The sequence below is a fragment of the Taudactylus pleione genome, unplaced genomic scaffold (assembly GCF_031769625.1).
Source record: "Taudactylus pleione unplaced genomic scaffold, aTauple2 ptg000329l, whole genome shotgun sequence".
Lineage (NCBI taxonomy): Eukaryota > Metazoa > Chordata > Amphibia > Anura > Myobatrachidae > Taudactylus > Taudactylus pleione.
Window position 1 is genome coordinate 9937501 of NW_028284730.1, and position 19322 is coordinate 9956822.

At 43.9% G+C, this 19322-nt stretch overlaps 1 protein-coding gene across 3 annotated transcripts; it reads right to left on the minus strand.

Moving 5' to 3' along the window:
• Positions 1-2703: 2703 nt before the first annotated feature.
• On the minus strand, positions 2704-18851 carry LOC148509347 (nucleoplasmin-like). 3 transcript variants are annotated; one of them, XM_088443243.1, is made up of 6 exons: positions 18554-18851; positions 16079-16161; positions 13921-14034; positions 13331-13424; positions 5338-5383; positions 2704-2852 (listed from the first exon to the last, which is right to left on the minus strand). In XM_088443243.1, exons 1-6 carry the CDS (start codon positions 18654-18656, stop codon positions 2843-2845), a joined length of 450 nt encoding a protein of 149 aa, XP_088299369.1. In that variant the 5' UTR covers positions 18657-18851; the 3' UTR covers positions 2704-2842. The 3 variants fall into 3 exon arrangements, with proteins under 3 accessions (XP_088299369.1, XP_088299370.1, XP_088299371.1); XM_088443244.1 differs by having other exon boundaries at positions 16079-16188; XM_088443245.1 differs by having other exon boundaries at positions 16079-16188; positions 18813-18832.
• Between the last annotated feature and the right edge of the window lie 471 nt (positions 18852-19322).

The following is a 19322-nucleotide window of genomic DNA, read 5'->3' on the forward strand; positions in this document are numbered from 1 at the left end:
ATTTTCCCAGTGACCTGCACATACTCTATATACTCTGGACGCACTCTAGTGCCCAGAGTCTATAACTCCGGTGCTGGCCGCGCACAGCTCAGTGTGCAGCCGGACAGAGGGGAGGGGGCCCATGTCGGAGACTGCACACAGGCCCCCTCCTCTCTAGAAACACCCCTGGATGAACCATTTCAGGGGCGTCTGCAATCCCATACGCAACAAATAGGACTCTGGTGCCTCAGGTCCTGCGACTATTCTGCGTGACCACAGGCCGACTCAGGACTGTGATAATCGAATGGTCTGCGACCGAAGCTACATCTTTCTACGCAGATGATTGTATTTGCAAAGCAGATAGTGGACGGCTCAATATAGTCCCTGGCTACTGCGACATTTGCATATGTTTGCAGAGCGGCTGCGAACAGAGACGCAGCATCAGCGACATTAGCATACATCTCTGAATCAGGCCCATACTAATTAGAGGTGGATGTGAAGTGTGCAAAAGAGAAGTTTCAGACCTGCTATAATTGTATTCCAAAGCTCATTCAGTCAGCCAGCAGGTGGCAGAGTTACGGTTCGTTTCTAATACATAGGGGCCTATTCAGGATGTTAATTATTGGGGTCCGATAATTAACATTCTAATTCACCGCTGCCACCGGAGCAATTCAGCATTGCTCTGGCGCGATGGCAGCTGATGTGAAATCAGCTGCCCCAGCGAGCGGCTTCACTGCTCCTTTTCGGAGCAGTGAATCTTTTCACTGCTCCTATCGGAGCAGTGACGGCGGTGCGCATGCGCGACCTACAGGTCACGCATGCGCATAAGAGCCCCGACATCTAGTGGAAGGAGCCGGGCGGGGCGGAGGGTTCCGAACGTATCCTACTTCCCATAGGGAAGAGCGGATTGCAAACCCGAAGCGGGGGTATTCGCCATCTGAAGATGAGAGATAACATCTAGCTTCTAGCTATCATTCATCTAGCACAGTCTATAAAGTGATAGTTAGGAGCCGATTGGTTGCTATCACAACTTCACTTTTTCTTTCTTGCACAAGTTTGGTACATAAGCTCAGTATGCAGAAAAAAAACATACATGTAGCTATTCTACAAATTGGGAAGAGGCGCTGCTCACAGAGGTCCTCTTTGCTATAGTCTATAAGCTTTCATGAGCAGAATTCACTAACATGTTGGCTCTCACCTTGCACTATCTTTGTCTGCACTTCTCTCCCAATTAGGGGTCTATTCATTAAGGCAAAAATATCCCCTGTGATAATTAAGGATTGAACTTGCTGTGAGTTCTATCCTAGTATAGGAGGCATTCGTCATGCCTCCTATACTTAATTATCACTTCTGAGAAGCTGCTCCTTTTGCGGAGAAAGCTTTTCGCTATAAGGGGACCTTTCTCCTGCTTCACTGCCTCCTCGCAGCCGCAGCTTGAAGACAGGCTGCAAAGACACAGTGAAGCAGCAGGAGAGAAGCCGGAGGAGTCCAGCCCCCCTCCTCCGCCCACACACTCATCCGTTTGTTCCGGTGCACCTCCACGCTCACCCCAGGCCAACCCCGATGTCTATCCCCTGGCCCCACCCCACAGGCACCACTAAAAGAGGGTTAGGGTACTTACCTACCCCAGTCGGGATCTTCATCCTGTCGGGCATCAGTTGCCGGGATTTGAACCGGCAGCTAAACAGCCGCGGTATTTCAATCCCATTCCAGACAAACAATGTATGGTTTACATAGACAAGAAAAGAAATTACAGATTTACTAAGAAAAGTGTTGTCAAACATGATCAAAATCACACCACAATCACATCAGAATGGAAGAAAGCTAGACCTGCCCGTGAGTGGTGGGTTTGTACTGCACCGATCAGTATGATCAGTGCAGGCTTTGGTGTTTTACAGTGTAATGAAAGGGTTAATATTTTTTTTTTTAAAGCATAATCAGCCCCAAACCTCTGAGCCTGGTCTGGTACTTGAAAGTCAAGGGGAAAACCAACATCGGGCCCCCCAGTTTTCACGTAACCAGCACCAGGTTGAACCAGCCAGGGAGCTTACACTATAGCAAGGAGACACACAGAGTGGGGTGCCCCTGCCATAATGTAAAATCAGTCCAAAACATATATATCTATCACATACTGTACACACAAACACACTAATATAGAATAGCCCTAGGTGGGGTGAATATATTGTGGGCAATGGAGGAGGTGCCCCTTCAGTGCTGGTGCCTGGCGGCAGGCGCCTCCATTGTCTCCCATAGTTCTTCCCCTGGGTCCTCCCCTCACAAGTATCTAACAGTCTTGGCCTTTCAGCCGAGGGCTCTTCCCAGCACCCCCGGCGGTGGCGGTGGGTGTGGGAGTAATTGTGCAAACTATAGACATTAATATTGTTTTTTATAGTAGGACTACAGGTCCCAGCAAGCTTCCCCCGGCATGCCGTCACTTGTAGAACTACAAGTGCCAGCATGACCGGACATTGAGTGTCTGCTGCCACCTGTATTCCCACTCTGAAGAAAATATTATAACTGTGTTAGCCCTTTATAAAAACACACTCATATTTCATATTTACCTACACCTGGGATGTTCTAAGTCCACTACCCCTCTATGTATAATGTGGATCACCATCATGTAAACCATAATAAAAACAGGTTTATATTACATTTTATGCAGCTTGTCTTCACGAAAGTGTGACTTCAGAAATACAGTAGTTGTAGATAACAGTTTAATGAAGGTAAACAGTTTGACAAATCAATGGTCTATATCAATAATTTACATTTAAAGGATGTTCCATGTGCCAATGTCATCTGGTACTGAGGAGGAGGTATCACACGTTTCACCGATGGGCAGAATATCATTTTGTAGTCCTTCAATCTAAATAAAACTGACACAAAAGGCATACTAACAGGTTAGTAATACAGATTCTTCAGAATTCAATAAATGCAATTGAAGAAACAGATGCACAGGATCAGCATAGCAAAACCAACCGAGGCAAAGTCTGTGGCCAACACATTTTAAAAACAAAAACACTACAAATTTTACTACTTTTTGAATAAATCCACCCAAGATCTAAAATTAAGGGCCTGGTTCAGAGATGAACGCTATGGCACAGTTGCTGCGACTTTGTATGCAGCGGCTGTACAATATGCTATTGACGCTTCTTGCCGGCTTTTCTGATCCGCTGCTGCATCTGAAGATGCTACTGGGGCCAGAGAAGCTGTGGTCGCTGCCCTGTCCATGTCCCCAAATGGCCACAGTATGTCAATCATGTCTCGGCTTGGGGGAACTGCGAGCGAAAGTGAAAACACCCTTTTTCACATTATTTTAGTAAAAATAATGTTGATAAATAGAGCCCTAGGTCACACATGTGCATCCTGGGAGTCGGCAGAGGCGATGGAACAGAATCCAGACTGATCCATCTTTGCACTCAGCTTCATCTTTCCTTTTGAAAGGACACCTTTTCCCTAACACCTTCTGGAGATGCAGAAATGTTTTGTTTTCTGAACTTGACAAGATAGCAAAAGTGATACATCACCATACATTGTACGATGGGGGTAAACCTGTCCAGGGTTTAAAAATATCCATGTTTGAGCACTATTGACTTAATTAGTATTTCTACCAGTTTGATTTTAACCATTTGTGCTCAATGCATGGATATCTATAAAGCGTGAACTGGTAGGGTGGACCGATTCGGTAAGGAACGCTATTGCGTACACAGCTTCGAAGAAGCGTGGAGACGCCCACTGCTGCTTTCTCACATCCGTACCACCTCGCACTATTGCATGTACATCCAATTCAATTCAGCTTTATTTGGCCAAGTATACATACATAAATATACAAGGAATTAGATCCGGGTTAACACATCCCTTGGAACACACAACAACAAAAAACAATCATGCCACAACAACAGCCCCCCCACCCCCTCAATAATTTAACACCTTGATAGCCTGTGGAAAAAACTATTCAGGTACCATCATGTACAATTACACCAGGTCTGACCAGCCGCAGAAGCTGCCAGTCTCGTCGCTTGCAGTGAGCACTCAAGCTCTGTATGCAATCGCAGCAGCTAATTTATGCAAGCCCAGGAAACGGCATTCAAACGGACAGACATGCCAGCGCTTTTACAGCCAGTCTCCTGTCACCATCCCCAAATGCTCACAGCCTGTCACACTCTCTGTGATGGATTCCTCAGTGCATCCGTAATCACAGTGCAATTACCACGCATGCGCAGTGCAAACGCAGTGTTGCATAATCCATCTGCGTACATAACTGCAATTGTGTACACTGCTACATCAGGCCCCGAGTTTGAGAAACACTGCGGTAAATGTTCCAGTGACCAATTAGACTTCATTTTAGCACCCTGCACCTGTCACAACCCATGCAGTACCTCTATTCTGCCTAGGGTGTCGCTCTCTGCTCTGGTGCTTCTATCCCACTCAGCTGATACAACAAACTAATGAGAATCAGCAGTTTGTGTGCTAGAAGCACCAGAGCATAGATCGACACCTCAGGCAGGAAAGAGGAACTACACACGTTTTAACAGGTGCATGGTGCTAGAATGAAAACTAACCAATCTTTATAATACAGTGCATGGGCGCCGAGAAGGGGGGGGGGAGCGGGCACAGTTTACCCGGACACGGGCTTGCTAGAGGGACCCAGCGGAGCCCAGGTCCCGCGTCGCCCCCCCCCTCCCTCACAGCAGCTCAGCACACAGCTTGTGCTGGGCTGCTGTGTGAGACTGCCCGCGGCTGCTACAGCAGCCGGAGCAGTCTCCTATGGCTATGAAGGGGGAGCGATCACACTGATCACACCCTCCCCTGCTTTGCACCGGGCTGGGGGGCTTACAGCGCCCCTCTCCGCTATGCAGCACTGAAAAAGTGATTTTTAATTTTTTTTTCATGGGGGCGTGGCCACGCCTCCCGCGATTAGGCCATGCTCCCTCCATTACCCGGGCCCGGCCAGGCTCTCAACGGCCCTGATACAGTGTTGCAGAAATCAAAGACATTTAAGAGGCAGGACTTAAAATATGTAAATCATTAGAGATGTGCGTGGACCCCTGTGTTTATGTTCTAATTAATCATCCTCAAAGGTTTTGGGTCGGTTTTGGATACCTTTAATGATCAATAAAAAACATCTAAAATCATGTAATTTAGACATGTTTACAGGCAATCCAATACCAGAGTTCGGTTTTAAATCAGAGTTATGTACTTACAGCAGATCCGAGCCCCAAAGCGATTAAAAACTGGGACTTGATTTGACTAGGAACCCCTAAGTTTGCGGTGTGTTAGTTTTTCAGGAAAACCAAACCGCACATCTTTAGTAATCATACAGAGATATTTTTCTATATATATATCTAACAATGTCCTCACCTTACATTTACTTCCTCCTCTAATGAAGAATTCATGTTACCTTCCACTAGACAAAGAACAAATGAAAGAAAAATCGAAGTTATGAAATAAAAAATATGATATATGAAACAACTTGCTGCGTGTAAACATATTGGAATTAGAAAGTCAGAAAACGGCCCAGGAACACATCCCCGGTTTGTGGTGCGGGACACTGTTGTGGTTCCTTCAACCACAAGCAAATACATTTCCTACATTGCTCATCAATTACATCCTCAAAGGAATAAAAAAGGAATGACTTAACTTAATATTTTGGTAAATACATCTCCCATGGTTACTAGAGCAGGATTAAAACTAAATTGGGCCCTAAGGGTAACAATTATGGTGCCGCCACCCCAATATGGCTCTTCAAGTATTTATACCATTACCAACAGTGCCCATATTAATTGTGCCAGCATTGCCCCTATATTTAGTATACCACAACTGTCCTGAAACTGACCATGCCAGCATTACCTTCATATAGGTGACACCAGCAGTGGCCAAATAGTAATGTTACCAGTTTTGTTCCTATTTATATAATATCAGCAATGTCCCAGTATGGATCACATTGTGTCAGACTGTTGTTAATGAACAAATATCGCTGATCATAGTAAAGTCCTAATCTCACAGGCGCCCTGCTGAAGGTAATAGATTATGAGCAATAAGTGTCAATTTTAGGATTTTTAAATGGGGAGGGGTTTCCATACTAATATGTTTTTATCAGAGTTGACGCCTTTCTGGCTGCCCCTTCCGGGAGGGGGCAGCCAGACCGGCAAATCAAGGGGGCGTGGTCGACATTTGTGGGAGGAGCGGGGCATGGCCACAATATCACGTCATTTTGGCCCCACATTGCCTAGATTACCAGCATTGTGAAGCAGGCGGTGACACGATTCGGCAAGAATCGTATCACCGCCCCCCACCCCCTTCTGCTTGGGATTCTTTTATTACAGCGGGGGTACAGGAGGGGTCAGCGGCTGCCGGGAGGCTTGCCTGCCTTTCCGGGGGGCTGCGAACGGCTCTCGATTTTTGGGAGGCTCTCGGCCGAATTGGGGAGGGAAGGCAAGTATGATAGATATATATATATATATATTTTTGAATTTTTTTTTCTTAGAAGTTATAGGTGGCACGAAGGTTGACTGCCTCCAGCCCTGTCGTGGCAGCATGATGTCAGCAGCATGAGACCGGTTGCTGTGACACAAGTGCAAACACACAAATGATCAAAACACATACGCAAAAATGTAATATGAAGCAAACTACTTATGGAAAACCTGCATATACAGTACATGTTTGTTGAAACACAAAATTGCATATACAGTACATGTTTGTTGAAACACAAAGTGCAAACAACACTGGTTAAGTAGCCACACATATCCCAATCTGATAATTCTCAAAAGACTGAAATGGCGACAGCGTCCGAATCCCATGGGCATTTTGTGTTTCAACAAACATGTGTGTGCAGGATTTCCATAAGTAATTTGTTTTGTATTACATTTTTGCGTATGTGTTTTGATCATTTATTTATTTACACAGCAACCGGTCTCCTGCTCCTGACGTCATGCGGCCGGGACGGGACTCCAGGACGGCGTTGGCAGAATTCAGCCGGTAATGCGGAGGCTGCACTGCACTCAGGGTTGTTTGGTGAAAGGGGTTATAGGCAAGCGACCATTTCTATGTTTCTGGTCCTGATGAAAATTCTGTAAATAGAGTTGAAACGTTGACATTGACTAGCGGAGGCTCCTCTACTTTCTATTGTACTGTGAAGGAAGGCACCGGCAAAAGCTTCAACTGTTTTGGTTTTAGTGCAGAGTATCGAACTTGTATAATACATACACACACACACACACAGCATATACCAGTGGCGTCACTATGGGTGTGCGGGCTACACCAGGTCGAAGGTTGTGACACAAAAATGTTAACTCCTTCTCAGTGACAGGAGCCAGGTGCTGCAATGTGACCAGTGGCGTAACTAGGGTCTTTGGCGGCCAGGGCAAAATGAAAATTGGCACCCCCAACAGTGTGCGCGCTACGAAGCTGCGTGACAAAAAGTGGACGTCGTTGTCGGAGGTGTGGCTACTGAAAAATGACACTCCACCAACAACATGACACACCACAGTTTCTCGTCACTCTGATAACATTCCGTTCCATATGCACCTTAATGCCCCCAGTAGTAGTGCCCCTTATGCAATGTCCCTGTAGCAGTGCCGCCAGTAGTAGTGCACCTTATGCAGTGCCCCCTGTAGCAATGCCGCCAGTAGTAGTGCCCCTTATGCAGTGCCACCAACACATATAACAGACAGAACACAAAACTATACTTACCCGAATCCCCGCTCCTGCGTCTGCTGCCGTCCGCTCCTCCCACTCGGGACTATGGCGTCTCTCCCTTCGCCCACTATGGGTGCTGGAAGGCGGAGCTCATAAATGAGCTCCAGTCCGGCACCGGCTCTGGGTGCAGCAGCCAATAAGAATCTGTCTGACTCTGATTGGCTGCTAAAACAAACACACCGCCACCGGGTAGTACACTCACCATCAGTGAATGTACTAATCAGCGTGTTTGCTTTACTGTGTAGTGCCGCAAACCACCCGCCGCCAAGTCCAACAGGACCCAGGTCACATGCCCCACTTGACCACCCCCTAGTTATGCCACTGAGTAAGACATTCTCCTGCAGCACTCGTCTCCTGTCACAGAGGAGGAGCCTGCAGTGCGGGTACACTCTTTGGGGATTCTGCTCCTGGAGTGACGCAATGGTAAGTTCCTGTGAGGCCATGCCTTTTTATGGTAGACCGTGCTCCCTTTTCAGGCACGTGTGGAGGGAGTTAAAGTGTGCACTGGGTGTCATCTGACCCAGTGACACCTCTGGCATACACACACACATAATTTATAGACACACACACACACACACACACACACACACACACACACACACACACACACACACACACACACACACACACACACACACACACACACACACACACACACACACACACACACACACACACACACACACACACAGAGGGCTGAGGAGGAGGCTCGCTGCAGGACTCCATGTGAGCAGAGCTGCTGCTGCTCGGCATGCGTATCAGCTCCCTCGGCCATACCTGTAGAGAAGGGCTGGGCAGGGGGCAGGGTACCATCTGCCCCTCAGGCCGGTATGATCTGCTGTTTCAGGGCCGCTCGCAGCTGCCATCTGCTGCCCTGTACATGGCACAGCTGTGGGAGGATTTAATATTCCTCGTCCCCGGCCAGCAGTTTGCTCCCCCTGTGCCTGCTCTGCTGAAGAAAGCAGCAGGCGCAGGCCGGCATGAATTTGATGCCAGGTCGCTGGGACATGATGTCCCAGCAAAGTTTTTATTGTTATGTAGTCTGTGCGCTGCCACAGAAGAACAGAGGAGGAGCCACCGTCAGCGCTCAGCAGATGGCAGAGATCAGGTTAGGAGAGGTAAGTGGCTGGGGAAGGAACTGAGGGGGGCCATAGAGAGGGTTGGAGGAGCTGGGGAAGGCCTAGTGAGACAAAATATGGGAGTTGTCCATGGAGACACACAGAGGGGGGTGGGGAATAGGAGAGACCATGGAGATACACAGGGCGAGGAGGGGGGGACATGAGACCATGGAGGTACACAGGGGGAGGAGGGGGGGGGAGAGATAGGAGAGCACATTGTGGGATGAGGTACGATGGAGCATAGTGTTAGATGGAGGGAGCACAGTGGCATATGAAAGCACAGTGTGGGACGGGAAGCTCATGTGTATGTGTGGCACTGGCCTTGCAGCTGGATCTGGAGTATGGTAAGTAGGAATTTTGCACTTTACATAATTGGAAAATAATTCAAAATTATGTTTTGTCTGCAAGTACTGGACATTAGTTACTAGAATATCTGCTATTCACAAAGTATGTGAAATCTTTTTATACATGTATCATATGACTGTAATTAATCCACCTCCTGTCACACCATGCTGTATATTGCCAGAAAATACCATATAACTTCCTTTCACATGATGGGTTTTCCATGTAATCCTGTGCCTGCATTATGAGAAGATGAGATATCTATAACACTGTAAATGTAAAAGCCAAGTTAATTTCCACCCATTTGATAAATTGGTTATGGATTATGCAAAACCCTCATATTGGCTGCCATTATTACTGAAATGGGACAACAAAATCGTTTGTGACAAACATCGGCCATAACACCTTGGGGAAACCACAATCGTTGATGCCATTGGGGGAATAACTGTTGCTGAAGCCAATACTGGACAATCATTTTTTTACATTATTTATGGTCATGTTCTTTTTTTTTTAAATATATTTTGTTAGAACACATAGAGTTACAGTGATCAGAAGTAAAAAAAAAAAAAAAAAAAAATCACATTTAAAGAAGTAACATACTTATTAAATCTCAGGTCCACCTATATATAATAAACACAGTAGTGATAATTTTTTACAATATTCAAATAGTGAAGGATGAAAGCTTCCTCCATTAGTCCGGAGTAGCTCGCCGGAAAGAGGGAGAAAGAGACAATAAGAGAACGAGAAAAATAAAAAGAAGAAAACAAAAAAGAATAAGAAAGAAACAAGTAGGGGGGGGACCTCAGGTCGGTGAGTAGAAAAAATTAAAAAATTGAAATATAATGAGCTGTTATATAGTGAATGAAGAAGGGACATTTTGGAAGGCTAACCAGGAACTCCATATTTTGTCAAACGATTTGGAGTTGTTAATAGCGGTCACATATTCCATCCGGTATGTGTACCAAATACGAGGTACAATAGATTGCAGAGATGGGGGAAGTAGAGAGCTTCCAATCCACAGCTATCTGACATGTCGTGGCGGAAACAATATGATGCACTAATTTGTTTTGATGACGAGACAGTTTTGGAATTCCCAAGGGGAGGAGGAAATACTGGAAGTCACTTGGAATAGGAATGGGGAGCAAGCTGGGAAATCCCCGGTGGGCCCCAATGATTTGTAGCCAGGCACTCTGACGCAGGAGGATGTGGTCTACGGCACTGTTCGCATAGCAGTTAGTGCAGCTGCTTGTCGGGCAGTCATAAAGGATGTGACTGACCCTGCCGGCAGCTTCACGCAGAGGACCGGGAGCCAGGGCACACTGCAGTCAGACTCAGCACTGCAGTGCACTACTGGGTAATACATCCCTGTAGTCACTGCAGAGGGGTCAGAGGAGCATGTGCCGAGCTCTGAATGGTGGAGTCCATCACATGCTCCTCTGAGGCTGTGACTTCTTCTCTGCCAGCTGCTATGGCTTCTGGGGAGTACATTATATGGGAACTATAGTGTGTCATAATGTGTTGGACACTACAGTGTGGCATAATGTGGGGGGCACTACAGTGTGGCATAATGTTAGTACATGTGTAGTGGTCTCATTTACCCACAACTGACCACATTGCAAGGGTTACTGGGTGGCTCACCACTACCTCTGACTTTGTCATGCTTACCACAACCTCCCTGACCCCTCCATATTCACCCCTACCTATCTGCACTACCCCCTGACCCCTCCTCACCAAACACTATCTCTCTGTCATTTGTACCATCCCCCTGGCCACTCCATACCAAACGCTGAACTGCCTATAAGACCAAATCTCCCAGGCCCACATAACTGACTGCCATGCACAGGAGTAGATCACGGACCTCTCCCACTAATCTAATCTAATATATATATATATATATATATATATATATATATATATAATATATATATAAAAAAAATGAACCCTTATATCGCACGTACACTGGTTCAGCTGCACCAATTAGGTGGACCTCTGCTAGTAGAGGACCTAAAAATAGAAATGGAAGAGAAGGGGTACCTTTGGTGCGCTACAACTTTGAGTATTAATTGAACAGAAGAAATTTCCACCACTTAGGGGGATTTATTGCAATATTAGCTGTTGGTCAAACACAACCCTCTAGTTAGTCTTCAAATCACCATAAGTTTATGTTTTGGATATTGTTCATAAAATAAAAGCCCTATGGTAGCCCATAATTCTTATACCTGAATATTTTATTCTTGGTATATCAACAGAGGTAAAAATCTAAACAATTTACAATACAAATAAATACATAAATCGCATAAAACAACTTTTAGTAAACCTGCCCCAGTACAGAAGGATAGATGTTGTTATCTGCCACCTACACCTTTACAGGTGAGAGCTCTTATGTGGATTTCTTATGTGGTAGGTGCAGGTTTTTCAAAGCGATGACCCTACGCGTTTCGTCCACCTAAAGGACTTCATCAGGGGTAAACACAAAAATGGAACTGGTCTGAACAAACACTTGATGATATGGAACTGGTTAGAACACTCAGTAGTATAAGCTTATTTTCTGTCCCTTGATAGGGAGAAATTCCTAGAAAGGCTTTTAAAAGCCAAGTAGTTCTTATAAAGATTTTACTGGAATGATTAGATGGATGTTTCTCAACCAATAAATGTAACCAGATTCCTTAACAGCAATTTAAATATGAAGATGCATCATATGCTCCCAGTGTGTAAAAATGATGAGACCCAGTGCCAAGCTAATGGTAAAACTCTATTCAGTCCAATGAAGTGTATGTCTCCCTCTGTTACGACAGGCTCAATCCACGGCACTCGACCATCTGGGGTGCCCTTGGTATGTGACCACACCATCTACATAAAAAATATCATACAAACTCAGCACTCACATGCTTTTCAAACTGCAACTCCTTTGAACATAGGGAATGTTGGTTCCAAAATATTGCAATAATTTGTTAAGCCGGCCACCGCTTCACTGTCATTCCCATCTAACCGTGAAGCGGTGGCCAGCTTAACAAATTATTGCAATATTTTGGAACCAACATTCCCTATGTTCAAAGGAGTTGCAGTTTGAAAAGCATGTGAGTGCCGAGTTTGTATGATATATATATAGAGATATATATATATATATATTTTTTTTTAGTATATAAAAGGGTCATAAATTATACCAATACTTTTTCCCATTATAGTTGGCCACACTCCCTCCAGTGACTGGTCACACCCCTTTGTGGGCCTCTATTATTGGGTTCCCCTGTGGGCCCTTCATGCTCCAGTCCGCCACTGATGGAGAGTATACATGATAGGAAATCAATGACCTCTTGCCAAAGAATTTGTATCTTCGGACAGGACCACCATATGTGAACTCTCACTTAGTCCATGCCTGAAAATTCTCAGTATACCCTTCCATGGTATTTTCAGCTGTCAGAAATAGGTGTTACAATAAATAAATTATACAAATATGGCAATAATTTGGCAAAATGAATTGAAAGGAGTAATGAAAATGAACCACATCTTCTTAAACTGGTCTTTCTGTCTCAGTCAGAAGGGTGATCATTTGGGTGTGATATGACTTATCTACATTCAGAAGGTCAACATTCAGTATGTCTACACAAGAATGTCGACAGGTTCTGAAAGTCAAGTTAGAATGTTGACATTTAACCTATCGACAACACTGACTGCAGTGTGCCTATCTCAGCCTAATCCTACAAATCAGCAAAAAAGAACCCCCCCATCATGATGTTTTGGCGTTGACATGTTAAATGTTGACATTCATGTCGACATTTTAAACCAGATTACATAAATGCATGTCGATATATTGGTTGTCGACCATATGACTATTGCATACTTGACTACTCTCCTGGGAGCCTCCCGGACATTGGGTGTCGCTCCTGGCCTCCTGCAAGAGTAGGAAAGTCCCACAGAATGGCCGCCGGACTGCCGCATCTGCATGCAAAAGTGGGTGGTCCAGGGTGTGACGACGCGATTTGCACTGAATCGTGTCATCATAGCCCCGCCCACTGCTTTATAATGCCGGTAATATTGCCCTGGGGGAGCTGCCAGAATGTCGGTATGTATGCTGTGTTGACATTCTGACTGTCGACGAGTTTACAATAATTTTGCAGGCTTTCCATCGCCCAAGCAGAGAGAATGGTGCATGGTGTCTGCCTCAGTGTGCAGAAAAGTAGGTAGATTACACTTACGAGTTATATGTTGTCCTGAGATGTACACTGGGCCAGACCCAGATCTAAGGATGAAGGTTACAGGTGGGGTAAACTCTAAGCCATGTACATTAACCTGCAAATACAATAATATCCACATATCAGCAATATTGTCATCCAAAACAAGAATTACTGTATACTAAATCAGTTGAGGGAATATTTATACAAGGAGTTTCTAACCTATGGGTCATTGTCCAATAAAAAGGACCTATGGTCACCATGATCAGTAGATAGAAAGTAGAGCTAGCCCCATACATTATTGTCACTCCCTGAACTCCCATTTTCATTTAGATGCTTCTATTTCTATTTGTTTAATGTATCAAACCATTTTTATCAATCATTTAGATGTATCAAACCTGCTAAAGACCACAAGTGGAGAAGATGTCCAACCAGCTTCTACCTATCATTTTATAGACTGTACTAGACATATAACAGCTATAATCTGATTGGTTGCTGTGGGGGACTTCTCCACTTCCCCTCTTTTTATAATGTTTGACCCGTGGGCTTGCCCCCAATAAGTGTAAGTTAAAAGTACCAACAAGTTGTATGTTTAGAAACCAATATACCGCTACCATAGGTAATAGAGAAGGATGTAGAGTAGCGACGGTAACGGGTTCCCCCTCAGTCTGCTTTGTCTCCACTGCAATCACTTGAGTTTCATCTTTCTTTGCAGCTCCAAGGCATATCTACTGAACACACAAATAATATACAGAAATGTAATGGATCGAGGCCTACATAAAACTGGAGACAAAATTTTCATACTGAAACTAACCCAACCGAAATACTGAGCTGAAGGAGACTACGTGAAAAAAAGGCCATTTTATTTTTACAGATGTGTCCTCATACGTTGTTGCTCAAGACACGGCAAACAAGCGTCTTAGTCACGGCATGAAAAACCTGTGGATCCCCGCGCTAAGACGTGAGAGGGTCCATTGCGTGCATGCTAAGACATGAGAGGGTCCAGGCTTCATTTCATACTCTCCTACAGTAGTCCTTGGTGGTGATCGGTCCCCTTGTCCAAGAAGAAATCCAGGTCTTGGAAAAAAACATTAAAACACAGTTACCTGATCCATACTGGACACGGTGTATGTTACAGTATGTACAGCGCTACCCAACATATGACACTTCCCATGTGAGTCACTACCATATAGCACTGATTGTCTAAGAGTCGGACTGCCATGTAGCGGACGGTTTCTACTTATACTTCTACATACTGTATGTAAATAAGGAAAAATGACCAATAAAAAAAAAAAAAAGATGCTATCAGCTTAGATGAGCTGCAAATAATTGCGAACTTGATGAAGACATACTGTAGTAAATTTATGTATTTAGTCACTGAACAGGAGAAATAAATAAAGCCGCTAACCACTAAAAGGTGCCCACACACTAGACGATATTTTGCACGATTTGGCCTATTTTGACGCATTGTAAAGACAAATTGTGTAATATATGTGCAAATCGTGAATGTTCACTCACCATAACGATGATGATGAACGTACCCGTGGGTCATCCATCGTATCTTCAGATCTTGCCTACAGCAGGCAAGATTTGCCAATCTCATACATGACGCACTGGAAATCGTTAAGGATGCATTAAGGAAATCATTAAGGATCATTGGTCAGATTGGACACTTTTAAGCACCATACTGTATCGTGTCCTGGAGTGCCGGGGAGAGTTCAAGGGAGCACAATTTCTAGTGTGTACCCACCTTTAGAGAACAAGTCACATTTTGTTTGCTACATGCTCACATGTGTGACTGTTTACACTGTCCGTATATGAGATTAGCAAGCCAAGACAGTCAGCCATAGTGTAGTACAGTTATTCAATAAAGCATACAGTAGAGTACTGTAGTTTCACTTCATTGGATATTTGATGCATGCGCAGTGCAGTTTTTGGAAAAACAACATCTGGTGGCTAGAAAGTAGTATTACACTCTCTGGTGCATTATGCTGCGATAGCATACGACATGATGTGACTGAACATGCTGCGTTCAGGCGTATAAGAAATGGCAAACCTGCTGTGCTATATGGCATATGGACACTAGACGTATGAGGACACATCTGTATGCTTAACCATCAGTAAGACGGTGGAAGGTGATGCAACTCTTTGACCCATCGACTTTGGCACTGGTACTACATCCAGTGGACATGATAGACTAAGCATCGCATACACGATGCAATACATCCTGCCTCTTATCGGGTACATACCGTGGTTAATTACCCCGGTGTGTACTAAGAAATGTGATTAAGATTGCAAAGAACAGTTCTCCTTATAAGAGCTGTGCTTTGCAATAGCCTCAGACAGAAGGACTTCCAGGTTTCACACCCAGAAGTCCATCTGGTGTCCTTCTGCGCATGCACAGAAGGACTTGCGAACCGTAGGGGTACCTGGGTGGGATCCGATTGGATCCCACTCTGAGGGCGTCCCGATAAGAAGCCCAAAGGCTTCTATTGGGTAACGCCATCTAAAGATGTCGTTACCCAACGGGACGATGCATTCCGGTGCTTAGTACATATGGGAAATGCGGTTAAACCCCAGAAAACTGAATTTCGGGGGGTTTTCCACATTTTTCAGTTTAGTACATCCCACCCAGTAACTGTTAGTCAGAACAGGTCATGTTTACATCTCCAACCAAGCAGTTTGCTGTTTCATGGGTCTGCAACAAACATTACAGCAGCCAGCGTGCTCTTAAAATAGTAAATTTTATGCAATATGAGAAGCCCATCTTACCGTCCACAGTCCCAGCAAGTGTACCAGATAATCCTCTTCAATCTCAAATACACAAGTCTTGCATGACGCACTCAGCTCACAGCCTAGATATTCCATCAGCAAAAGTCAGTCTGAGGCATACATATGACATTATTAGAATTACAGACTGAGATTAGCATCTGAAGTGTTAAGGTGCATACACACGGTATGCTATCTGTGAACGATAATGATATCATTCAACGATATATCATTCATTTTTATGCAGTGAACGACCAACGATGCGTGTTCCCGCATGAACGATAATGATATCTATGATCGTCCGTACATGCATGTCAACTTGCACGATCTTGCCAACTTTGCCTGTGCAGAGATGTGGCAGGATGACTTCACTGAAAGATATCGTTTGAAGATATCTTTCACGTCGTTGGTGGCACAGATCATACCGCATGTATGTAATTGTTACACATAACTGATTGTTGCCGGGAGGTAAAGGTTAAGTTATGCAAGATCATGTTTTACACTGTTTTCCTTGATGCTGTGTTTAACCTGGGCGACTGTTCACCAAATGTAACCATCTGCCCTCATTTACAAAGAGCCTGATTTTACAGATCAGTGTTCAAACACTAATGGTGCGTACACACTGGGCAATATTACTGAGTGATTGTACGATTACGACATCGTAATCGTGCAATCGCTCAGTAATCGTGCACTCATATGTGAGAAACGACCAGCGATGCGCGCTCCAGCTGGTCGTTTCCGACATTGTCCATCGCCTGAACATGCAGCACAATCTGCCGGTAACGACAGATTGGCATGTTCAGGAATGATGGACTGTGCCTACACTGAACGACTGATCGTTCAGTGCAGACACTACAGGGGATCAGGAACAACGTTACGATTACGATGTCTTTCCTGATCGTCCATATCCAAAATGCTTGGGACCAAGGGTATTTTGGATAGCGGAATATTCTGTATTTTAGAATATTTGTATACCATATTGAAATGTCTTAGGAATAGGGCCCAAATCTAAACACAGAATGCATTTATGATTCATATACACAGCCTGAAAGTAATTTTATACAATATTTTCAATAATTTTGTGGTTCAAACAAAGTTTGTGTACATACATAAAATAAATTTATGTTTCATATACATAAACATTATACACAAAGCCTATAGGTCATTTTATACTTACTTTTTTATAATTTTGTGCCTTAAACCAAGTTTGTGTACATTGAACCATCAAAAAGCAAAGGTTTCACTATCTCAGTCATGCTGAAAATATTCCGTATTTCGGAATATTTGGATATGGGAGACTCAACCTGTAGCAGCTAAGCATTGTAAAGGTGCCCATCCACTTGCAGACATGAAAACGACTGCACGATTATGACATTGTAATCGTGCAGTCGTTTGTCAGTCTGTGATGAGCCTACATTGAACGAGCAGTCGTTCAGTGTAGGCACATCAATCATCTGCAAACATGCTGAACCTGACAACATAATTGTACGATGATAGATGTCTAAACGACCAGTGGGAGCATCGCTGGTTGTTTTAGAATTTTTTTTAAACTATATGCAAACGATTTTCTAACGATTGAACGATAACGATATAGTTATTGTTCAATTTAATCGTCTAGTGGATGTGTCCCTTTAATGTTGTTTGTAGATTGAAAACTGCAATCAGGCAGAATGTACTGTAGGTGGAATTACTGTCATGCTCCCAAAGTCATTCATACAGTACATGTTTGAATTCACCCTGCCCTAATCCTTGGGGGTAAATTTACTAAGATGGGAGTTCTATTAAGAAGTGATGTTGCCCATAGCAACCAGACTCCAGGTAGTATCTTCTAGAAGGTGCTAGATAAATGAGAAGTAGAATCTGATTGGTTGCTATGGGCAACATCACTTCTTAATAGAACTCCCATCTTAGTAAATTTACCCCTTGGTGGCCAACTGAAGTGAAGATTCTTCTCCTGTCATGCCAGCAATTCCTCTGAAAATATTGTACGCATGATTTTCCAAACTAACTCGCTGTCATGTGACTTCACTTCAGCCTGTCATCATCAGCAATCACACAGAAAGTACGGTCATGTGACTCCGACCTGCCACTTTGAACAGACCACAGGAGACAATGCTATTACCCACACAAGTCTGTATGATGACATTACTCATTCTCCATTAATAATGTTCTAACAAGCAGCCTAAGCTACAGTAACTGCAATGCAATAATGCTGGATATGTGCATCTATGCTGATCATCAGCCAAAGCCACAAGATGCTCTATTTTCACTACTCCATTTGGTTAACAGAAGAACATGCTGAATTTTAAAATATCAATTAATACAGCCAGGTAATATTCATAATAAAATGTGTGCGAAGGTCAGGAGCAGAGCAGGTGGAAGGGGTCATGTTGGAGGGTCTACAGAGATGTTCAGAATAAAATGACAACTATAAATGAAGAGGAAAGTATGGCTTCCCATTCACACAGAGCCACTTACCCCATATTTCACACACTTGTCTTGCTGCTTCTGAATGGATGCTGGAAAGACTGAAAGACTGATATCTCTCACTGGACATTATATAATAATATTCCACTAACATTGACCAAATGTCACTTATTAATGATCTCCTGAACCAAAAGATTATACTGTTTATTGTCTGTAATCTGTTACTGGTCTAAAACTTGTTACTGGATAGATATCAGCCAGGTGTCCTTTGTGATACAGCCTCTCCCAGCCACAAGAGCAGCTCTCTCACCTGCTGGTGCAGATTGCTGGGGAAGGTGTGCACCAATTTGTCATTCACAGGTATAGAGATCAATTAAGGCATGTTATTGTTTTTATATGCAATTGGTTTAAGTAAATCCATTTTTGTTGGTACCTTTTGAATGAGGTTTAGAGATATAGGAATCACTATTTGGTCCTAGTATATGAATTGTGTATTCTTAAGTGTTTATTGTTTATTTCATGCATCGATCAGACCTGCTGATTTATGTCACATATTGACTACAGAACTTTGTAGGGATTTCTATTGAAGGTATTAACCTCTCTATAGTCACTAACATCCTCATTTGGGACACATTCCTTTGCACAGACACTTTATGCACTATGTACACTTTGTAGGCTCTAAATTGAAGGCATTAATTAATCCCTTCATTAGCATTTTCATATTGCAGTCACTTTTTTTGCACTGACACTTTAAGCACCTTGCACACGGTACCTCATTAAACATAAGGTTCTTGTTTAATTCCTTTTACTTAAAGCACTG

Excerpts from the sequence above, each read along its gene's own strand:
- LOC148509347 (XM_088443243.1), bottom strand. The coding sequence starts at position 18,656 with ATGTTAGTGGAATATTATTATATAATGTCCAGTGAGAGATATCAGTCT. Across the intron at positions 13,425-13,920 it reads ATCCTTCTCTATTACCTATG|GTTAATGTACATGGCTTAGA; the intron begins GTAGCGGTATAT and ends TTGTATTTGCAG. Across the intron at positions 5,384-13,330 it reads CTCAGGACAACATATAACTC|TGGAAGGTAACATGAATTCT; the intron begins GTAAGTGTAATC and ends TTCTTTGTCTAG.